General features: G+C 39.5%; 1 protein-coding gene across 1 annotated transcript; it reads right to left on the reverse strand.

Annotated features, from left to right (window-relative positions):
* Nucleotides 1–2,657: 2,657 nt before the first annotated feature.
* On the reverse strand, nucleotides 2,658–3,956 carry LOC119420244. Its single transcript, XM_037687633.1, has 2 exons — nucleotides 3,398–3,956; nucleotides 2,658–2,922 (listed from the first exon to the last, which is right to left on the reverse strand). Exons 1-2 carry the CDS (start codon nucleotides 3,911–3,913, stop codon nucleotides 2,770–2,772), a joined length of 669 nt encoding a protein of 222 aa, XP_037543561.1. The 5' UTR covers nucleotides 3,914–3,956; the 3' UTR covers nucleotides 2,658–2,769.
* Nucleotides 3,957–22,768: the final 18,812 nt, after the last annotated feature.

Here is a 22,768-nt window from a genome sequence, read left to right on the forward strand (position 1 = left end):
CTACTATTAGGCCCTGTACACACGTAGCCGGATATCAGGAAAACCGAATAGTTTATCATGCGGTGTGGCCTTTCATCCACACGTGAACTCCGGTTGATGTAACTATAAACGAATAATAACAAAAACTCCGACCAAAGTGGAGATTTGAGAAATCTCCTCTTTCGGGTTTGCGTGTGGACTTTCGGAACCGGAGATATGCGCATTATGTCTGCGACAGATGGTGCAGCGCGGCGCTGACGTCACATGTGCGACAATTGTTTTTGTTTGCCCATTCATTCGGAGGGAAAATGACTGCGTTTAGGGAAGTACTAATTGTAACGCTGGTTCAGGCAATTTTTGCTTGCTTGTTTTTACAAGCACAACTGCTCCAACAGATGGAATTACAAAGGAGAAAAAGCGTTTGGCGTTCAGCTCTTTTACAGCAACTATCCCTACCGATACGGAGGCACAATACCGCCATTCAGCGTCGCCGTCGCCGGTTTTGGATCAGACCTGGACGCACTGCTGGCTGGTGGGAAAACTTTGAGAAGGAAATTGTTCTCCCACAGGAATGGCGTGAGAACTTCAGAATGTCACGGTCGTCATTACTGTCGCTCTCGGAGTTACTCCTTCCTTACATTCAAGGGAAGAGTACTGTAATGCGATCTCCAGTCTGTGTGGTCAAAAAAGTTGCATGCACGCTATATTATTTGGCTGACGAGGGAAGACTGCGTAAAACGGCCAATGCATTTGGCTTATCAAGACAAGTAGTCTCAAACATAATTAGAGAGGTGTGTAAGGCTATAACTGTGTACTTGGGACCATCTTACATAAAAATGCCAACAACAGAGACTGCTGTGCGTGCACTTGTTGAGGGATTTGAGCAGGCTTATGGTCTCCCTCAGTGCCTTGGAGCTGTGGATGGGACTCATGTGGAGATAAAGCAGCCATCAGCTAATTCTACAGAGTACCTAAATAGGAAGGGGAGGTTTTCTCTTAACATACAAGCCACCTGTGATTACAAGTACAGCTTTATTGATGTAGTTGTGAAATGGCCAGGGAGTGTGCATGATGCCAGAGTTTTTGCTAACTCCACAATAAACACAAATCTGAAAAACATGAAGATTCCCCCCTGTCCAAGACAAATTGTGGAGAACGAAGACGCTATACCCATTTACATACTGGGTGACCCTGCATACCCACTTCTACCTTACCTGATGAAAGAATATGCTAACGGAGGAAGCAATGTTCAGGAGCAGTACTTTGGACTTTCGTTGTGCCGAGCTAGAATGGTGATTGAATGTGCATTTGGAAGACTAAAAGCCCGATTTGGAGCCCTGAGGAGAGCCATGGACATCAATATGAACGATCTTCCATTTGTTATATATGCATGTTTTGTGTTGCACAATTTTTGTGAGGCATCAAAAGACACTGTGGATGAAAACAGAATAACTGAAGCTATTCAACATGACAGGAACAATCAACCGGACACACAGCCAGTGGTCAGAGGAGACAGCTTGGCAGCAGAAGGAAAGCGGGTCAGGAGAGTCCTCACTCAGTGTCTGGATCCATAAACACAAAAACCTGTGAACTATTTAGCAGACTGCGTTGTTTTTTCATAAAAAAACGTTATAGTTAGCACCATGTATGTTAGAGAATTTTTAAATTGTTTTGTGCAATGTTATTGCATTTCATTCTATTAATGCATGAAAAGCTACCACCCAGGATTTAGATACATTATATAATAGTTTGTAGCTCATTAGACAGACTTTTAAGTGAAATGATTTTACTTTTCTCTCTTAAAATTGGACCTGTAGTGTATTAAATAGTGCTGCCAATACTTTCTGATGAACATGACTGTATTTGTAACTGATAAATGTCATATTCACAAAAATTCACATAAAGAAACTTGCTTTTAAAATGTTTGTCAATTTATTCAAACGAACACACTTAACATGTTCTTATTTTGTGTTTCATTTATGAACAGATCAGATTATAACAGATCTACAACAGATAAAGCTTTTTAAACATGGGAGAAAAGCAGCACAGTTACTGTACACTTTTAAATCAGTGATGCCCAAGTCCATAACTTGGGAGCTACCACAGGTACATTTCAGCTGCATTTTCTTCAACAAACCAGTATGAAATAGCTGATTTCAATCATCAGTATGTATTTGATAGTGGTGTTTTGGAGAAATACATCTAAGTAGCAGTAGCTCCCAAGGACTGGACTAGATCACCACTCTTATAAAGATTCACGTAACAAAAATGTAAATAGTTAAAGTATTGTGCAATTGCTACATTTTAAGCTTTTCACAGTATGTATAAAAAGATAGCAAACAGAAAAAAAACACTGTCAGAGTAAATAACACTGTGATTAACAACCTGACATGTGTGCAACCTTGTGCAAAAGTGGAACTTGTATATACTTAACTGTACCAGACTTGTTTCGATGTATAAAACAGTACTCTACTGGTCATTAAAAAGGGCCTGACTGAATGAAAATTGGTCAGTGGCTTCAGCAGGTGTGTGGAACACAGCTTCAGTGTTCATAGTGTTTCCTGGTCTTGTGTTTTGACGTGTTCTGTCAGAAGTGGAGTTGTTTGGGTATGGGTAATTTGCTGAGTTTTGGTGGACAGAATGGTGGGCCATTGTGTGCGAATACATCGGACCTCTTGGCTCATATGGCATGTAGTGTGGTGGTTGTGCAGGTGCATGAATGACCTGTTTCAGAAGAGAAAACCCATCAACAATCGATGTGGTAAGTCTTTCCAGTGTATTGGACATTTTTTAATAGTTTTCGGATGCTTTTTGTTCTGATGTCTCAATGATTTCCACCAGTCTCTTTTTCACACGCTGGTCTTCCTCAAGAGCATTCAGCCACTGGGTCTCAGCAGGCAGCTTTCTCCTCAGACGGTCGTGTCTGTGTCCTTTTAGTTTTGCCTTCAAAAGAGAAATGAAAATCATCACAATTAAACATAAAAAAGTAAACCTGGATCATGTTGATGTTGTACTTTTCACATCACTTCTACATAACAATATGTAATAACAGCGTATCCAATGTTTGCTATATGTCTTAAAGTGTATTTTGTACCCACCACCCCATCAAACTAATGAATATGTAGGCCTAACATAATATGAGATGAGTAAGAGCATGATGGTGTCATTTCTTTTTTGCAATAATAATAAAAATAAATCAGCAACCCGTACACAGTAAAATATAAAAAACATCACATTCCAGCCTCCACTACACACCTCAACTCTTGCATAATTTTTAACACACATATTGCCTTAACTGTATTTTTAATAGCAACACAATTCAACAAACCTGTTCCGTGAATTATAGTACATCCAACAGATGAACATTTACAGCAAAAGTACTTTTATTTATGAGGAATGGACAGAAAAATATACGTACATCAAGCAGGTCTCTCCTCTCCTTTGAAGTAGGACCCACACTGCTTTCATTATCAGACCCTGTGTCTGCTACATCCATGGTAGTGGAGGAAGAAGATGTGGATGGTGAGGGTAGGGTCCGAGAATGATCCAGGTCAGCTGTTTCAATACCGGAGGATATGGTAGTACTAGCTGGAGAGCCACCCCAGATTTGTTCGCACAGTTCGAAGTACAGAAGAACCACTCGACCGTGTCCACTCCTGCGTCCTGTATCAACAGCATGGCGATATTTACCTCGGACTGCTTTCATTTTTGTTGTTAAATTCCCGCGCGTGATGTCGGCATGTGAATGGGGAAACTCGTCGGAGGACTCCGTTGGGTAATGCTCTAAAAAAAGCGCTAAAATATCAACATACTTGTTCTGACAGGATTCCCAGTCGACATTTTCCTGAGTTTTATTAACTTTGTACTCCAACACGGTATTTAATAGTAGTTCAACCTCGCGGTCTGTCCACACAAACGAACCTCCAGGCGCCATGATTCAATACTAACAGGAAGTTGTGGTTGCTTTGAAGGGTTGTGATTGGCTGATATACGTTTCACCTTTGCACTACACTGCCTCCTATGGGTTGGGCATATTCTTTACAACGCTCTGTGGTGAACATCACCGGGTTCATGTAGACGATCATTTTCTCTATCCGAACATGTATGTACGGCGATATTTTTTTGCGCGGATATTCGTTTTTTCAAACACCAGGCTACGTGTGTACAGGGCCTAAATCCCTGTTAGTTAATGAACTGATAACTGATCATCATATTGATTTATTGTGTCTGACAGAAACTTGGCTACAACAGGAGGATTTTGTTGGTATAAATGAATCCACTCCTGTTAATTATTTAAATGTTCATGTTCCTAGAACAACTGGCCGAGGTGGAGGAGTAGCTTCTATTTTTCAGTCAGGATTATTGATTAATGCCAAACCAGTTATTAGTTATGATTCTTTTGAATCGCTGTCCCTCAGTCTTTCTCATCCAAAATGGAAATCAGAAAAGACACTTTTACTAGTTGTTATATATCGTCCACCAGGAGCTGACTCTCAGGTTTTGTCTGAATTCTCAGAATTATTAACTGACTTATTATTAAATACTGATAAAATCATCATAATGGGTGATTTCAATATTCATGTAGATGTTGAGAGTGATAGTTTAATCATAGCCTTTAATAATTTAATAGACTCATTTGGTTTTACCCAAAACGTCCGCACATCTACTCATTCTTATCATCACACTCTTGATTTAGTTCTGACCTATGGTGTAGAGATTAAGGACTTGGTAATAGTTCCTCAAAATCCTGTTCTGTCCGACCATTTTTTAATAACTTTGAGTTTACATTAAATGACTACACAGTCACAGAGTAAATTTCATCTCAGCAGGTGCTTATCAGAAAATGTTGTAACCAAATTGAAACAATCTCTTCCATCAATGTTTTCCTCTGTCTTGCAGAGTAATGCATCAGAGAACAGAGACTTAGATCATCTAGTTGATCATCTTACAACTTCGATGCAAACTTCACTTGATAAAATTTCTCCACTGAAAAAGAAAGTAATCAATCAGAGGAAACTGGTTCCTTGGTTCAATTCTGAGTTATGTACTTTAAAGCAGCATCTAGAAACCAGGAGAGAAAATGGCGCTCTACTAATGTTGAAGAATTTTATTTAACTTGGAAAGATAGTCTGCTAACATATAAAAAAGCTCTCTGTAAAGCTAGAACTTTATATTACTCATCTTTAATAGAGAATAAAAATAACCCTAGATTTCTGTTTAGTACTATTGCTAGACTAATTAAAAGTCCCATTTCTGTTGAACCATGTATCCCTACAACTATAAGTAGTGATGACTTCATGAGATTCTTTATAAATAAAATTATTTCCATTAGAGAGAAAATTCAAACCATCCTTCCTTCTACTATCTCTAGTCCCCTGTCAAATGAGGCAACTTTAAAAATTTCACTAGAGCCTGATTTATGTTTGGACAGTTTTTGTCCTGTTGAGCTCTGAATTGTCAAAAATAATACCCTCATCCAAACCATCCACATGCCTGCTAGATCCCATCCCAACCAGACTGTTTAAAGAGGTATTTCCACTAATTAATGTCCACATTTTGGATCTACTTAATTTGTCTTTAATGGATGGTTATGTACCACAGAGCTTTAAGGTTGCTGTAATTAAACCTTTCCTTAAGAAGTCTGATCTTGATTCAGAAATTCTGGCCAACTATAGACCTATATCTAATCTAACTTTCATCTCAAAAATTCTAGAGAAAATAGTTGGTCAGTTGCGTGAACATCTCCATCCATCCATTATCTTTACCCGTTTATTCCATTTCGGGTCACGGGGGTCGCTGGTGCCCATGTCCAGTAATCACTGTGCGGGGGCGGGGTACACCCTGGACGGGTCGCAAGTCCATCACAGGGCCACATAGAGACAAACAACCATTCACTCTCTCACTCACACCTAGGGACAATTTAGAGTTACCAATCAGCCTAACATGCATGTTTTTGGTCTGTGGGAGGAAACCGGAGTACCCGGAGAAAACCCACGCATGCACGGAGAGAACATGCAAACTCCACCCAGAAGGCCCCTGGACCGGGGTTTGAACCAGGGACCTGTTCGCTGAGAGGCAGCAGCTCTACCAGTTGCGCCACCGTGCTGCCCGCGTGAACATCTACAAAGAAATAATCTGAAGAGTTTCAGTCAGGGTTTAGAGCTCATCATAGCACAGAAACAGCACTAGTAAAAGTCACTAATGATGTTCTCATGGCCTCAGACAATGGACTTGTGTCTCTACTGGTCCTGTTAGACCTCAGTGCTGCATTTGATACAGTTGATCATAATATTTTACTACAGAGGCTTGAATATGATATTGGGATTACATGAATGACTCTAAAATGGTTTAAATCATATCTATCTGATAGATTCCAGTTTGTAAATGTAAATAATAAATTTTCTTCATAGACCAAAGTTAGTCATGGAGTTCCTCAGGGCTCAGTGCTTGGGCCAATACTCTTTACTTTATATATGCTTCCATTAGGTAAAGTTATTAAACAGCATGGGATAAATTTTCATTGTTATGCTGATGGCACACAATTATATTTGTCCATTAAACCCATTGAATCATATCAGCTACTTAGACTACAAGCATGTCTTAAAGACATAAAAACCTGGATGACTTAATTTTCTCCTGTTGAACACAGATGTAGTGGACTAGGCCTTCGACCAAAACCTGCCTCTGAAGACCTTCATGGGACAGGAACTGTTATTTCATTGATTTGAATCCAGAAATACAAATTAGCTCATCCAGAGACTTTCCAATTGTATCCTGAACTAATCAATTGAAAGAACACTTTTTTATATTATCATTACTATTTTACAATATCTTGATAATCAGAAGTGTGTTTAGTTCATACCATTTTTAAATGTTGAAGTGAACCACTCATTTTAAATCAACTGTGAAACAGTATTAATGAATTTTTTAATCCTCATTTAAATTAGAAATCAAGTTAAATGTCTATTTTACAAAGTCATTATGCATTTTGATCTTCTGTCTGAAATGAGAAAGAGTGATGTCGGTCAAAAGTCGGAGACAGTCAAGAACAAGTTGTTAGAACGGGCTGTCGTGTTTTTAATACTCTCAGACAATAAAGAAAACTGGCACCTGCAGTGTTTCTCACTTCGCCAAAACATTTCTCTGTCTGTTCCTAAAACATTCTTGCTGTTTTCTTGACTTGAAAAAACCCTTTGACATCACTAGAACCACACCCCTGTTGGTTGCTTCAACCAATCAGGACTTACTAAAGTGACCGGAAGCAGAACTCTTTAAAAGTCGACACTTCCTGGAACTATTGGTCTTCTGGGTCTTCTGGGGTCTTGTGGAGTAATGTCTTCTGAGTTTTCTGAGTCTTGAGTCTTCTGGGGTTCTGTGGAGTAGTTCTGGAGTTTTTCCACTGCTGAGTGGAACTTCGGATTCAGTTTTCCAGTCTGATGGAGTCATCCATCTCTGCTGGAGGCACGGCGCCTTGCTGTGACTATCACCAGGCGAATGCCCTACAACTTCTGAGGAAGTTTGTTCTGTAGAACGGAGTATCTCACAACTTCTGCCGAGTAGCAGCCGCCCTGAGGAGACGCTGAAAGGTAGCGGGCCCATCCTCTGCCAAGGTAAAGAGTCGTCACGAGCTTCACTACAAGTGTACCGCGGGCGAACTGCGTTTGGAAGGAGCGTGTTGTTCTGGTTTACAGACATACATCTTCCTTCAACATCTTCCTTTAAACTCCTCCATAATTTCCCATCTTTAAACTTCTATCTTGCCAGTAATTAATCTAGAAGCCTTCAGAAATGTCTGTTTTTTTTTTATTAAGTAAAACGTGCCAAGTTTTATTAATCAGAACCAGACCAGTCTAATCAAGTGTACAATGTTTTGATGTTAAATTTTGATTCTGTTAATAAATGACCACATTTATTTTGATGGGTCAAAGAAAATTAACGTCTCATGTCACTGATTAAGCCATCTACACACAGTACCTCTGTCACATGGCACAATTAGCTTGAAAAGAGAGAACTCGTTATCAGGTTTTAAACGAGGTCAATGTGGGTAGACCCAGAACAACAGGCTCAGAAAAGTTTATAATAATATGTTTATTTAAACCAGGGAAGGATGGGGTCGGGATCTGAAAGTGGTAGGAACGAGGATTAGTTTTCTGTGGAGCAGATTCGTCAGGTAAGTTGGAGAGTAATGTCTTCTTACAGGTGGGTGCAGAGTCTTCAGCTCTGAAGGTGAGTTTCCAGGTGTATTTACAGGTGCAGGTGTACAGGTGAATATTTACAGGTTTGTGGAGGAGGCAGACAGGCAGCGTGCAGATGGTCTCAGGTGAGTAGCTCTCAGATCTCAGGTGAGTGTTTCTCAGGAGGCTCAGGGAGTTCCACTCTGGAGGCAGGTAAATAAACAAACATTAACAGGCACAGGTAACCAAGACCAAGTTCAGGCTGAGCTGCTTTTACCAAACATAAGCGTTGCTTCAGCGAAGTCCTTCTTCTTCTTCTAGTATTGTTTTATGGCGGTTGGCATACCAATTGTTAGGTGCATTACCGCCACCTACTGAGCTGGAGTGTGAGCAGGAGTTATACAGGCAACAAACAAACAAAAAATAAATAAATTAAAAAAAAATAAAAAAAAAAAATTCTGTGAAATAACTTAACCTTTATACCTCATCTAAATTCTATCTATTAAATTTGTTTGTTTCAAGAAAATAATAATTTGATTTTTGACTTTATTATCATCACTACTAAAAATGTTATTAATTGTAAATTTTATATTCATTTTATCAATTTCATTTTGGAAACTTCTTCTTTCGAATTCATATCCAGTACATTCCATAAAAACATGTTGTACTGTTTCAGGGAGATTACATTTGTCGCATAGTCCCGTTGCATGTTTTCCTATAACTTTAAAAAGTGATTTATTGAGCCCTGTATGTCCTATTCTGATACAGGTCATTATTGTTTCTAGTTTCTTATTCCTTCCTGCTTTCTTTGTACATCCTACCTTTTTCTGAATGTTATATAAATGTCGTCCTGTATCATTTATGTCCCAATTTTCCTGCCAGACCTTCCCAACATATCTATTTATTATCATTTTACATTCAGCTTTACTTAATGGAATTTTATAGTTTATATTTTTAGATTTTAACGCCTGTTTTGCAAGAATGTCTGCACCTTCATTGCCTTCCACTCCCACATGTGCTGGGATCCAAACGAAATCTACTGATATTTCCCTCAAGTGAAGTTTATATAGAATGTGGTAAATTCTGTCAATTATGTCTTGTCTTTCTGATTTGCTTGATTTGATGCTTAATAAGGCTGCCATACTATCAGATGCAATTACATATTTTTGATCATTATATTTTTCAATCCATTCTAATCCCATGATTATTGCTAATAATTCTGCTGTATAGACTGACGAGTTATTTGTTGTTCTTTTCTTCATCTCTATGTTGTGGTTTGGGATGTATACTGCTGCTCCTGCTAGTCCTGATTCTGGATCTTTTGATCCATCCCTAAATACTATAAGTTTATCCATATATTGTTTATGAAAAAATTGATGCACTAAGAAGTTTTCTGACATATTTTTCCCTTTATTTTTTATTAGTTTATGCAACGATAAATCGACAGAAGGATAAATATATAACCAGTGAGGAATACACGAGTGATTAACTGTTGGACTCAAGTCTATTTCATGTAACCTGCATGTTGAGCTTTTATATTACCTATCCAGCCAAAACTATAAATATTTGTTTTTTGATGTTCCCAACATTCTTGCAATATACTATTTACTGGGTGCGTTTGGTCATGTCCTTTAATATTAATCCAGTACACTAACATTTGTTTTAATCTTCTTATTCGTAAAGGCATTTCCCCCATTTCAACTTGAAGAGCTGAGACTGGTGATGTTCTAAACGCTCCACTGCATATTCTAAGTGCTTTTGATTGTTCTATGTCCAGAAGCTTCAGATTAGTTTCTGCTGCTGCCAAATAGCTGATGCTGCCATAGTCCATTGTGGATCTCATAAGTGATTGATATATATTTACTAATGCTTTTCTACTTGCTCCCCATTCCCTTCCTGTTAAACAACGCAATATATTATTGACTTTTTTACATTTTATTTTTATTTTTTCTATATGCTGTTTCCATGTAAGTTTTACATCGAATATCATGCCTAAAAATTTTATATCTTTAACCTGTTCAAGATTTTGACCATATAATTTTAAGGAGATAGATTTATGTTTTTTAGAAAAGCAGATAACCTGAGATTTTGTTGTTGAAAGTTTAAAACCCCATTTATTGGACCATATTTCAACTTCATTGATTGCCTTTTGCATTTTATTCTTAATATATTCTAGATTACGACCACGAATCCATAAAGCTCCATCATCCGCAAATAAAGATTTACCTATTCCAGGATCTACTTTTTCAAATATATCGTTGATCATTATCAGGAATAATACTGGGCTACAGACACTACCTTGAGGAGTACCATTCTCCACACTACATTTATTCGAAAATTCCTTTCCCACTCGCACTTCTATTGTTCTTTCAAATAAAAAATTATTTATATAATTAAATAGCTTTCCTTTTACCCCAAGTCTTTCCAGTTTTATTAATAAACCTTCTTTCCAAACAGTATCATAAGCTTTTTCAATATCAAAAAAGACTGCAATTACAGCAAAGTCCTTCTTCTTCTTCTTCTTCTTATTGGGGTTTTATGGCGGTGAGCAAACAACTGAAAGGTGCATGGCCGCCACCTACTGGTGTGGAGTATGGACTGGAACAACGTTCCAAAAAAAAAAAAAAAAACCTATATTCTCTCAAACAATCGAGTTTGTTTCAAGTATTGCATTAAAGCTCGAATACTTTCAGACTTTGAATTGTGCTGTAATAATTCAAACAAATCTAATCTTAATTTCATGTCAGTGAGTCTAGTATTCAGTTGATTCCTTTCAAGACTGTATTTTTGACAATGTATTAACACATGTTCTACATCCTCATCCTCTCCACAGTACCCACATTTTCCTGTATCATGTTTTCCTATAATGAACAATGACTTATTCAACCCAACATGTCCAAATCTTAGCCGTGATAGAACTATTTCCTCCCTTCTGTTTCTTCCAGCGCACCTCATTTCTCCCGTTTTCCTTTGAATTCTATAAAACCAACGTCCTTTTCTTCCTTCCTCCCACTGTTTTTGCCATTTTTCTCTCATTTTTTGTTTAATAATGCTTTTTAATTCTGATTTACTGTATGCTATTTCTATATCCACTACCTCTCTTTTGGTAGCACTTTTCGCTATTTTGTCTACTTTTTCATTTCCTGTTATACCGACATGTGCTGGTATCCATAAGAAAGTCACAGCTAGTCCCATCATTTTCAACCTGTACAGCATTTGTTGTATTTCTACTAATATATCCGGCCGACACTCTGAACCATTATGTTTTAAACTGATTAAAGAAGAGCTAGAATCCGAACATATTATTGTTCTCATCGGTTTAATATCCTCTACCCACTGAACAGCCAATAATAAAGCGACCATTTCTCCCGTATATACCGATAATTTATCAGTGATCCTTTTCCCTACTGACACCCCAAACTCTGGTATGATGAAAGCTACACCGACTCTATCTAACGTATCCTTTGATGCATCTGTATACATTTGCACATATCCATAATATTGGTTAATATAATCAATACAATCATTTGAGTTTATATTATTTTTATTTCTCGTTTTTCTTAGTAATTTCAGATCTACTGACGGTTCTATGAATAACCACCTATGTAGGATTGGCATTGGAACTGTAGGACTAATATTCACTTCATCAAGTTGAACTTCTTTTGTTTTCCGATCCATAATCCAACCAAAACTTTGTGTCTCTTTTTTTCCTTTTTCCCAACATGGTAGTAATACTTTCTGAGTCGGGTGATGTCGATCATGACCTTTTAGATTAACCCAATAATTTAACGCCAGCTGTTCTCTTCTAATGTTTAGTGGTATTTCTCCCATTTCCACCAGTATTGCTTCTGTTGGCGTTGTTTTAAATGCCCCTGTGATTACAGCGAAGTCCTGATCCACAGTGAATCCTTATAAAGCCAGTGAGCAGATGAGTCATCTGTAGCAGGTGAGTATGATTAGTGCTGCCAACCAATCAGGGAGAAGAAAAAAACAAAACAAAACACAGCAGCAGCAGCACCTGAAATGCCTCACTCGTTATTTAAAATATGACTGTAGTGAAGCTCTGAAGCTAACCTAGCCCTTAGAACACTACACAGAAAAAACTGAGGTTTTGGTTTTTGGACCTGAGCACCTTAGGAATGAATGTTTCAGTCTTTCTCCCTCCTTAGATGCATTAATCTGTCCTCCAGCTCTAATGTTAAAAATCTTGGTGTTATTTGTGATCAGGACATGTCTTTTATCCCCCACATTAAAAACGTTACTAGAACCTCCTTCTTCCACCTGCGTAATATCACTAACATTAGAAACATCTGATCTAAAGATGATGCAGAAAAACTGCTCCATGCATTTGTCACGTCTAGACTGGACTATTGCAATGGTTTATTATCTGGGTGTCCAAATACTTCTTTAAAACGTCTTCAGTTGATCCAAAATGCTGCTGCCAGAGTCTTAACTGGAGTTACTGGGAGAGATCATCTCTCTCCAGTTTTAGCTTCTCTCCATTGGCTCCCTGTCAAATCCAGAATATAATTCAAAATCTTACTTCTAACCTACAAAGCTCTCAACAACCTAGCTCCATCTTATATTACAGATCTTATTGTTCCATATTTTACTAACAGAGCACTTCGCTCTCAGGCTGCAGGTTTACTTGTGGTTCCTAGAATTTACAAAAACAGAATGGGAGGAAGATCTTCCAGTTCTCAGGCTCCTCTCTTGTGGAACAAACGTCCAATCTCTGTCCGTGAGGCTGACACGTTATCCAGTTTTAAAACTAGGATTAAGACTTTCCTTTTTGCTAAATCCTATAGTTAGGGTCGGCTTGGGTTTCCTGAGCTGTCCCTTAGTTATGCTGCTATAGACTTAGACTGCTGGAGGACAAACTGACCACAATTTTCACTCTGCTGCTGTCTTTACTTACTCTGCTCAACCTGTATTGTATTTGTAATTATTTTTTCTATCCTTAACATGTGTTTTTTTGTCTTTCGGATACACCTGGACCTGGACCTACCATTCTGTGTTCGTCTGTCTCTCCTCCCTGTCCTCTCAACCAGCCGGTCAAAGCAGATGGTCTCTTGTCCTGAGCTGGTTCTGCTGGAGGTTTCTTCCTGTTAAAGGGAGTTTTTCTTTCCACTGTCTCCACTGTGCTTGCTCAGGATGGGAGACTGCAACGAAACCAAGATTCAACTTGTCTGCTGGATTCCTTAGATAGAGAACTTTCATAATTGGCTTTTATGTGAATGTTCCTGTAAAGTCCCCGAGACAACTTTGTTGTGAATTGGCGCTATATAAATAAACTGAATTGAATTGAATTGAACAATCAAATTAAATACAATCAATAAATAATAATAAATTCAAATTGATCAGCAACATTTTAACTCAAGAGTGTTATATAAAACACTTTGACCTACAAAACAAAAATAATAAAACATTTTAAAATCAAAATGAGGAAGTCAGGATTAATGGCTACAAGTAGCCCATTTTGCAGTGCACAGCTTTTTAAAGCGCAGTTTGAAACTATATCATGCAGCTTTCAGCTCCTGCTCAATGTTTAGCTGAACCTGGACTTGGACTTCATTGCAACAACAGCAGAGAAGTCACAAAGAGCGCAGAGCGGGTGAGCTGGGGGGAGGGGTCCAGGGGAATGCGCACCTGACAAGTTCTTTAATGACATAAAATATATTTTGTTAGCAAAGAATAGCATCCTAACATTTGTTAAACATCTGTTTTTACAACAAAAAAACAAAACATATTTGTACTTTGACAATCGATAAAACTAAAAAATTATGTCAACGCAAAAGAAGAAAGAGGAGGCAGGTGTCACTCTCTCTTTGAGTTTATATTTTTTGTTGCATGCGTGCTGTGAAATGTGTCCAGAGTGGAGGACTTGTTAGCAAAAAATTGAGTCCTAACATTTATTAAATATTACTTCTATATTAAAAAAAAATAAATAAATTGTGCTTTGACAAACTAAAAAAACAAGCAAAAGAATTATCCTGATGCATGCTCAATAATCCAGGTCGAAAAATCTAAAAAAGTTAAATCTGGTCCTCTGGACATTCAAAAAAACAAAACAAAGCAAATCAACAAAAAAATGTAGAAATGTTTCGTCTCTCATCCTGAGGACTTCCTCAGTCTGAGGAGCTGTATTCAGCTCAGTCTCTTAAATAGCACCTTCTCAGAGTGGATCAACCAGTTTTGCTGCTGACAACCAGAACCAGCTGATCACATGCTCAAGAAGGACCATCAGCCTAACAATGGATCATTAGCACACTGATGGCTGTTTACTGTTCACAGAGGGCTGAGTGATACTAGCAATCACAGCATTGTAAGAGGGGGACAGTTGAACCCGGAGGCTCCGCCCCTGTTTAACGATGGACGGTTTCTTTTCACAAAGATGGCCTCCTTTACTCCTCTCTCAAACCATCATTCCTCTCTGTCCAGGATGTGAACATCTTCATCCCTGAAAGAGTGACCTCTGACCTGGAGATGAGTGTAGACCGCAGAATCCTGGCCTGATGATGTTGATCTTCTGTGCTGGGCCATCCTTTTGGCCAGTGGCTGTTTAGTTTCCCCGATGTAAGACTGATCACAGCCCACCACTGATGAAAATGTTGTTTACTGTTCATTTGTCATTCCACAGTGGAAACTTATCAGGGCTTTACCCCTCATCACATGCAGCCTGGAGTCAGACTAGCCTACTTGGCTCAGCTATTTGGATGGTATCTCACCTTGTGACCTTTGAACTGGAGTGACCTTTCACTTTTGAACTCCAACCCTGAATGCCACATAAACAGAGATGCAATCCCCTCCCTTTCATTTGAGCGCCCCCCCTTCCCCACACTTCATCCCAGAGTGGGTTGAACTTTAGCCCTGAGGCTTTAGAGAAATGTGGTTCAGGACAGTCTGACCTTTGACCTGCAGTACAGGGACTAAATGTGCAAAAAAAGAAAAGCAACAAAAAAAGTGTTTCTTAAAACATTTTATCACAGTTTTATTGGATGTACTTCAACAGGTGGTTCACATTGGAGTCTGCCCAAGTTAAAATGGCTGCCACAGCAAGCTGACCTAAAAAAACATGAGTGTCTATTATTCAGCTGATATTACAGATATTAACCTAAAGTTTAGAAAGTTAAGCTAGATCCCCAAAACATTCTCCAAGCACCGTACTCGACTAGTTTCAGTAAAACTCTCAGAATGTAATCAATGGATGTATCTACAACTGAATCACGTTTGAAGTCAACCCAGTTCAAAAGGCAACATGGATAATCACAATTAGCCAGAACAAATGACAATAAATCAATCAGTTTTACAGATAATATGCTAAATTCAGTTGTGGTAGTGGCTGAAAGTTATTTAGAAAGCATACTCTGAGTGTGACATTTGGCAAATTTTAATATAAAATATTTGCGCTCAAGAGCATTCAACCACTCTGTACCCCACCTCTGGACACCCCCCCACCCCTGCGCCGACCCCAGACATCAAAACTTCTCCCACCATCTGCATGTTCAAATCCCACATCAAAACTCTCCTCGTTAGGCATACTCACTCTGACCTCCTTGTCACAGTAACTGTATTTTAAGTTATGTTGTGTTTTTTTACATTAGTTGTTTTTTGTTCTTTTTCTTCTACTTCATTTTACGTTGTATTAAATTGTATGGTGTCCTTGAATGCCATGAAAAGTGCCGTCAAATAAAATGCATTCTTATTATTATTTTATTTTATTTTATTGTGTCTGGTTACAGATAACATAGTTTGTTTTGACCAAAACAATTTCATCTCATTTCTCAACAACTTGAACAACTTGAAAGATGAGGATCAATTTTGTATACACTTAAGGAATGCTACGCTTTTAATTAGATATATTTTTATGCCTATACCTTGTATCCTGATAGTCTAAATCAAAGAAATAAGAAACAGCTGATGAATGTATGAATTTGTGGTCATAGGTCAGCTCTGCCGTGGCGCTATCCTGGCCTCAGAGTGCAAACGCCGGAGAGTTTAGATTCAGACGCCTGATTGTCTCAGGAGGAAGGAGGTGGAGTGTCAGAAGACATTAACCTTCAATCTTTGACCTCGACACCCCAGTTTCAGCTACAGTATCTCTTAATGTCTGGAGTGAACTCAGGCAGGTTTTTTTTTGGAGTGGGGTGGGGGGCAGGTGCAAGCTGCTGTGGGAGGGCCTGCTGGAAGTCACACCATACTGTAACCTTTGAACTGGTATGAGATGGTTGTGAAATTTCCCACGTGTACAGCTGCAGTGAACGTTCCACCAAAACCACATTATGCATAAAAATTTGCTTGCACACAGACAGCTGAGGAACATGAGGACAAAATAATAAAGAAAGCAAAGGAACTCTTAAATTCAATTTCAATTCAGTTTTTTTATAAAGCACCAAATCACAACAAAGTTGTCTCAGGGCACTTTACAGGAACATTCACATAAAAGCCAGTTAGTAAAGTTCTCTATCTAAGGAATCCAGCAGACAAGTTGAATCTTGGCTTCGTTGCAGTCTCCCATCCTGAGCAAGCACAGTGGCAACAGTGGAAAGGAAAACTTCCTTTAAAAGGAAGAAACCTCCAGCAGAACCAGGCTCAGGCCATCTGCTTTGACCGGCTGGTTGAGAGGACAGGAAGGAGAGACAGACGAACACAGAATGGTAGGTCCAGGTATAGGTCCAGGTGTACCTGAAAGACAAAAAAAACACATGTTAAGGATAGAAAAAAATATTACAAATACAAAGGTTGAGCAGAGTAAGTAAAGACAGTAGTAGAGTGAAAATTGTGGTCAGTTTGTCCTCCAGCAGTCTAAGCCTATAGCCAGTGGTTAATTGAGCCAGATCCAGCTAGAACAAGATCCGTTATTTCTCCCTTTTTGACACATTCTGTTCCGGCAACTCTTTCCTTGGATCTGTCAACTCCGCCCCTAAAAGTTCAAAGTCATTGCACATTTTTATTTTGATCATTTATTAAAAATACAACAAGAGGAGATATCCTGATGCATGCTCAATAATCCAGGTAGAAAAATCCAAAAAAGTTAAATCTGGTCCTCTGGACAACAAGAGGAGATGTTGCCCTCAGCCCAGTGGACCCAGTCTGTGGATATTCCAGCTGCAGCACGTGCAGCACACCATGCAGCTACACACTCCTTCGAGGAGCAGGAGAGGAGCCTCTAGGCTGGGGGCAGGCGGGGGGGGGACAGATCAGATAGTCACATTTACGCACAGAGGTGCTGCGCAGAGTCCCTGTCTCCTCCTCCTCTCCAAATATTGTCCCTCCTCAGCGTGGCTGCACACTGAAAAACACCCCCTCTCTCCTCCTCTCAGAGCCCCGAAACTGAAACATTTATTCAACAGAATAAATAAATGCCCTGTGGACAGTACACATTATGCACAGAAACGTCTCCAATATACCCAGCACGCACACACATCAACATGTGTCTGAACTCCTGCTACATTTCAGACATAATAAATAAAAAAAGCTTACTGTAAAAAATTAATTAAATATACAAAGAGAGAAATGTTTAACGTGTTATTCACATTATACGTCAAGTTTCAAAACAACAGAACTAATTTATCCAAATAACAACAGCGATCAAAATATCAAAGAGACAGTCCAATTTACTTTAATAAAAAATGGATGGATGGATTGACTGATTGATTGATTGTCCTTAGTTGGACAACAGAGAATTGAAGCCTTCAAGTGATTCAAACGGTGCCACAAGACTGGAGCAAGAGCATAGAAGAGTTCAGATCAGAACCATGAAGTGAGGGGAGGGAGGAAGGGGGTTTAGGACACCTGACAGAGTTGGTGCTACTGAACACAACCTGCGGTTGTTCTCCAAAATAGTAGGTAAATGTTGATGTATAAAAACCCATTAAAATAAACCAAAATGCAGGAAATGGCATCTGTTATTCAAAATTTTCAGTGAGAGGTCACATGGACACCCCCCGCTGTTCTGACATCAATCAGTTTACAAATTAAGCCCTGCCTATAGCAGCATAACTAAAGGATGGCTCAGGAAACCCAAGCCGAGCCTAACTATAGGATTTAGCAAAAAGGAAAGTCTTAATCCCAGTTTTAAAACTGGATAATGTGTCAGCCTCATGGATAGAGATTGGAAGTTGGTTCCACAAGAGAGGAGCCTGATAACTGAAAGATCTGCCTCCCATTCTGGTTTTGGAAATTTTAGGAACCGCGAGTAAACCTGCAGCCTGAGAGTGAAGTGCTCTGTTAGGAAAATATGGAACAATAAGATCTGTAATATAAGATGGAGCTAGGTTGTTGAGAGCTTTGTAGGTTAGAAGTAAGATTTTGAATTATATTCTAGATTTGGCAGGGACTATGCATCAGGGTCTCCCATCCATCCATCCATCCATCCATCCATCCATTACCTTTAACCGCTTCTTCCATTTTGGGTCACGAGGGTCGCCAGTGCCCATGTCCAGCAATCACTGTGCGAGGGGCGGGGTACACCCTGGACAGGTCGCAAGTCCATCACAGGGCCACATAGAGACAAATGAGACAAACAACCATTCACTCTCTCACTCAAACCTAGGGACAATTTAGAGTTACCAATCAGCCTAACATGCATGTTTTTTGTCTGTGGGAGGAAACTGGAGTACCAGGAGAAAACCCATGCATGCACTGAGAGAACATGCAAACTCCACCCAGAAAGGCCCTCAGACAGGGATTTGAACCAGGGACCTGCTCTCTGAGAGGCAGCAGCTCTACCAGTTGCACCACTGTGCTGCCCTTAAATTCAATTCCATCCATTCATCCATCTTTTACCCGCTTCTTCCATTTTACCATACCATACCATACCATACCACTTTATTTATAGAGCACTTAAAACAGCAACAAGGCCAACCAAAGTGCTGTACAGACAGAACAACAGGTAACACACAAAGCAATATATAAAATGAGGTAAATCAGAATAAAGACATAAAAACGATGCAGATAATGATGACTAACCAGTGTGGAGCATACAGGATCAAAACACAGATCATCTGGTGTTGAAAGCTACTGAATAGTAGTGAGTTTTTAAACTGGACTTGAAAACCGAGAGAGGGGGGCCTGTCTGACAAACAGAGGTAACTCGTTCCAGAGTCTTGGTTCTGCTACAGAGAAGGCCCCGTCACCTCTGCGCTTAAGACGAGTTCCTGAAACTGTGAGGAGCAACTGGTCCGCTGACCTCAGGGAATGTGGTGGGACATAGGGTTGTTGGATTCGAAAGTGAACCGGTAACCATTGCAGGGAAGCCAAAACTGGTGTAATGTGCTCTCTTTTGCCTGCACTGGTTAAAAATTGGGCTGCTGCATTCTGGGCCAGTTGTAGTCGTGCAATGGAGGTCTGACTGACACCAAACAGGAGTGAATTGCAGTAATCAAGCCTAGATGTAATGAATGCATGTATTACTGTCTCCAGGTTCTTTTTGGACAATGGGCTTCAGTTTAGACAGCCGGATTTTGGATCACGGAGGTCGCTGGTGCCCATGTCCAGCAATCACTGTGCGAGGGGCGGGGGACACCCTGGACGGGTCTCCAGTCCATCACAGGGACACATAGAGACAAACGAGACAAACAACCATTCACTCTCTCACTCACACCTAGGGACAATTCAGAGTTACCAATCAGCCTAACATGCATGTTTTTTGTCTGTTGGAGGAATCCGGAGTACTTGGAGGAAACCCACGCATGCACGGAGAGAACATGCAAACTCCACCGAGAAAGGCCTCCAGACTGGGATTTGAACCTGGGACCTGCTCGCTGAGAGGCAGCAGCTCTACCAGTTGTGCCACCGTGCTGCCCTAAATTCAATACAATTCAGTTTATTTATATAGTACCAAGTCACAACAGAAGTCATTTCAGGGCACTGAACAGAAACATTCCTATATAAAAAAACAAGTTAACATTATTTATCTGAGTAGCAGTGACATGATCCGTCCCTGTGTCTATTTTCTTTGTATTTATGTTTCTTTTCCTTTTCTGTTTATTTTTTCATTGACCCTTTATTTATCCAGGTTAGTCTCATTGAGCCACAAAAACTCATTTTCAAGAGAGACCTGTTTAGGGAGCAGATGGTGGGGTTAAGGGCCTTGCTCATGGGCCCAGAGTGGGGTGAATGAGTGTGGGGGCAAGTGTGGGTGATTCACCTACCCCACCCACAATTTTGATGTTGTCGGGGCCGGGGCGTGAACCGGCGATCTTCGGATCACAGGCCCACCTCTCTAACCTCTGCACCACCACTCCCCACTAAAGCTAAAAAATCACCATAAGATTTCACTTCAGGTCAGGTGATCAGGGGCGAAAGCGGAAGATGAGACGCCGTGCTTCACGATAGTCACAATTAATCAAACAATTAATCAAATAATTAATCAAAATCAAACAAGATCTATTTCTTAAAAACATAACTTTTTGGACTATATACTTGCCTTCTATTTTTTTCATTCTGCTCCTTGTTTTTCATTATGTTCCTGTTGTTTTTGACTGTGTTTTCTGTCAGTTCTCAGTCACTCTTCAGCCTGTTTTTTCTGCCACTAATCAGTCACACCAGTTTCCAATCAGAATTATCCGTAGTGTACTCATTTCTCAACCTACCTCTGCCTTATCTAAACCTCTCCTCTCCACCACTGAATCGTTCACTCATTGCTCTGTATTCACACAGACGTCTTGGTCCTCCTCTGCCCTGTTTGTTTCCGTCCATCCGATGATCTGCTCTGCCGTTTATTCTAATGTCCTGTTCTGTTCCTGCTTGCTTTATGCTTGAGTAAGTTTTGCTGCCTCAACAGCCTTTTGTTTTTGTGCTAAATAAATTATTTTTTTACCTGAAACTCCTGTTCCACTTGTCTGCCTGCCAATGGGTCTAAAAACTGAGGATTGTGATAGAATGAGCATGTGACATGTAACATCAGCTGTGGAAAACACTACACACAATCCTAGAATCTTATTAAATCAATAGAGTTTCTCAACACAACTGCTCCATCTAGTGGCATAATTTCATCATGCTCTGCTGTCAAAGCTTGTTACAACAAAAACATTTATATCCATGCCCACACACCTCAATCAGTAATCGATTAATCAAATCATCAAGTACTCAATAAAAGTAATAATTAAATATGTAACATACGAAATTATCTTCTTTAACCATGTTAATTTAAGAAAAAAAATCACCATAAGATTTCACTTCAGGTCAGGTGATAGGGGCGGAAGCGGAAGATGAGACGCCATGCTTCACGATAGTCACAATTAATCAAACAATTAATCAAATAATTAATCAAAATCAAACAAGATCTATTTCTTAAAAACAAAACTTTTTGGACTATATACTTGCCTTCTATTTTTTTCTTTTTGATGACTTTTGGCTGTCCGTCGTTGGCTCTGCGGACTGCTGGGGCTGTGGAATCCGACCGTCTGGGCGTTGAGCCTTTGGGCGGTGTCTGCTGAGGAGCAGCTGCGGTGGAGTGGCTGGTGGGTCTGGAGACTGGGCGTCGGCCTTTGGATGTGGTTCGTGGGGCTGCTGTTTGCCGGGACGTGTGGGATCCGCGTGAGTACTGGGAGCGGATAAACCAACAAGGATCCTGCAGGTCACTGGGCTGCAGGAACCGGTCTTCTTACGCCGGATTTGGGGGCTGCGGCTGCGGTGTTGCAGCAGAGGTCTTGGGACTCTTGGCGTCGTGACCAGGTCTCGGATTTGGCTGAAGGTTTGTGGAGATACTGCCATCGGGCAGAACATTTGTTTTAAGAAATGTCAAGTAAATCCAAACAAAAAAAACAAGAGCAGCTTGATCATAGTTTGGATGACATGGAGGAAATTAAAAAATCCTTGAACTTCATGAGTTCTGAATTAGTGAAACTTACATCACAACAGGAACTCCTGATGGGTTTGTTCGAGGAGGTTAAAAAATTGAAATTGCAAATAGGAATTAAAGATAAAAAAAATAATGGATCTGGAACAAAAGATTGATGACTTGGAACAGAACACAAGACAAGATAACCTTGTTATAACGGGACTGGAAGTAAAGACTCGGTCATATGCAAAAGTGTCTGCTGGTGTAAAAACAAGAGAAGATGCATCACAACAAGAGCTACAGACTCTGGAGGAGCAGGTGGGGGATTTTTTACAGGACAGGGATATTGATCACAATGATATTTCAATATGTCACACCCTGCCCAGCAAAACAGAAAAAATTAAACCAATAATTGTTGTAAGATTTATTAGCAGAAAAACAAGAAATAATGTAATGATACAGGCTAGAAAACTGAAGGGAACAAAAGTTTATATAAATGAACATCTAACAAAGAAAAATGGCAATATTGCTCGTGAAGCAAGGTTGTTAAAAAAACAGAACAAAATAGTATCAACATGGACAAGAAATGGAAAAATTTGGATTAAAGTACAGGAAGGTTCACAAGCTAAAATAATACAAGAGCTAAAGGATTTGGAAAGATTGAGATGAGCTTAGGAGATGATGATATATTGTATTATGAAATATTTTGTACATAAAATCGACAAAACGAACACCCTGATGAAAAAATACATTGAATCATGACGAGGTACGATGAATCAGAATTTACAATATATAATGTAGAAGATGTTATTGATAGAAATCTTTTTCC

This window comes from Nematolebias whitei, chromosome 14 (assembly GCF_014905685.2).
Source record: "Nematolebias whitei isolate Nwh7 chromosome 14, NemWhi1, whole genome shotgun sequence".
Taxonomy (NCBI): domain Eukaryota; kingdom Metazoa; phylum Chordata; class Actinopteri; order Cyprinodontiformes; family Rivulidae; genus Nematolebias; species Nematolebias whitei.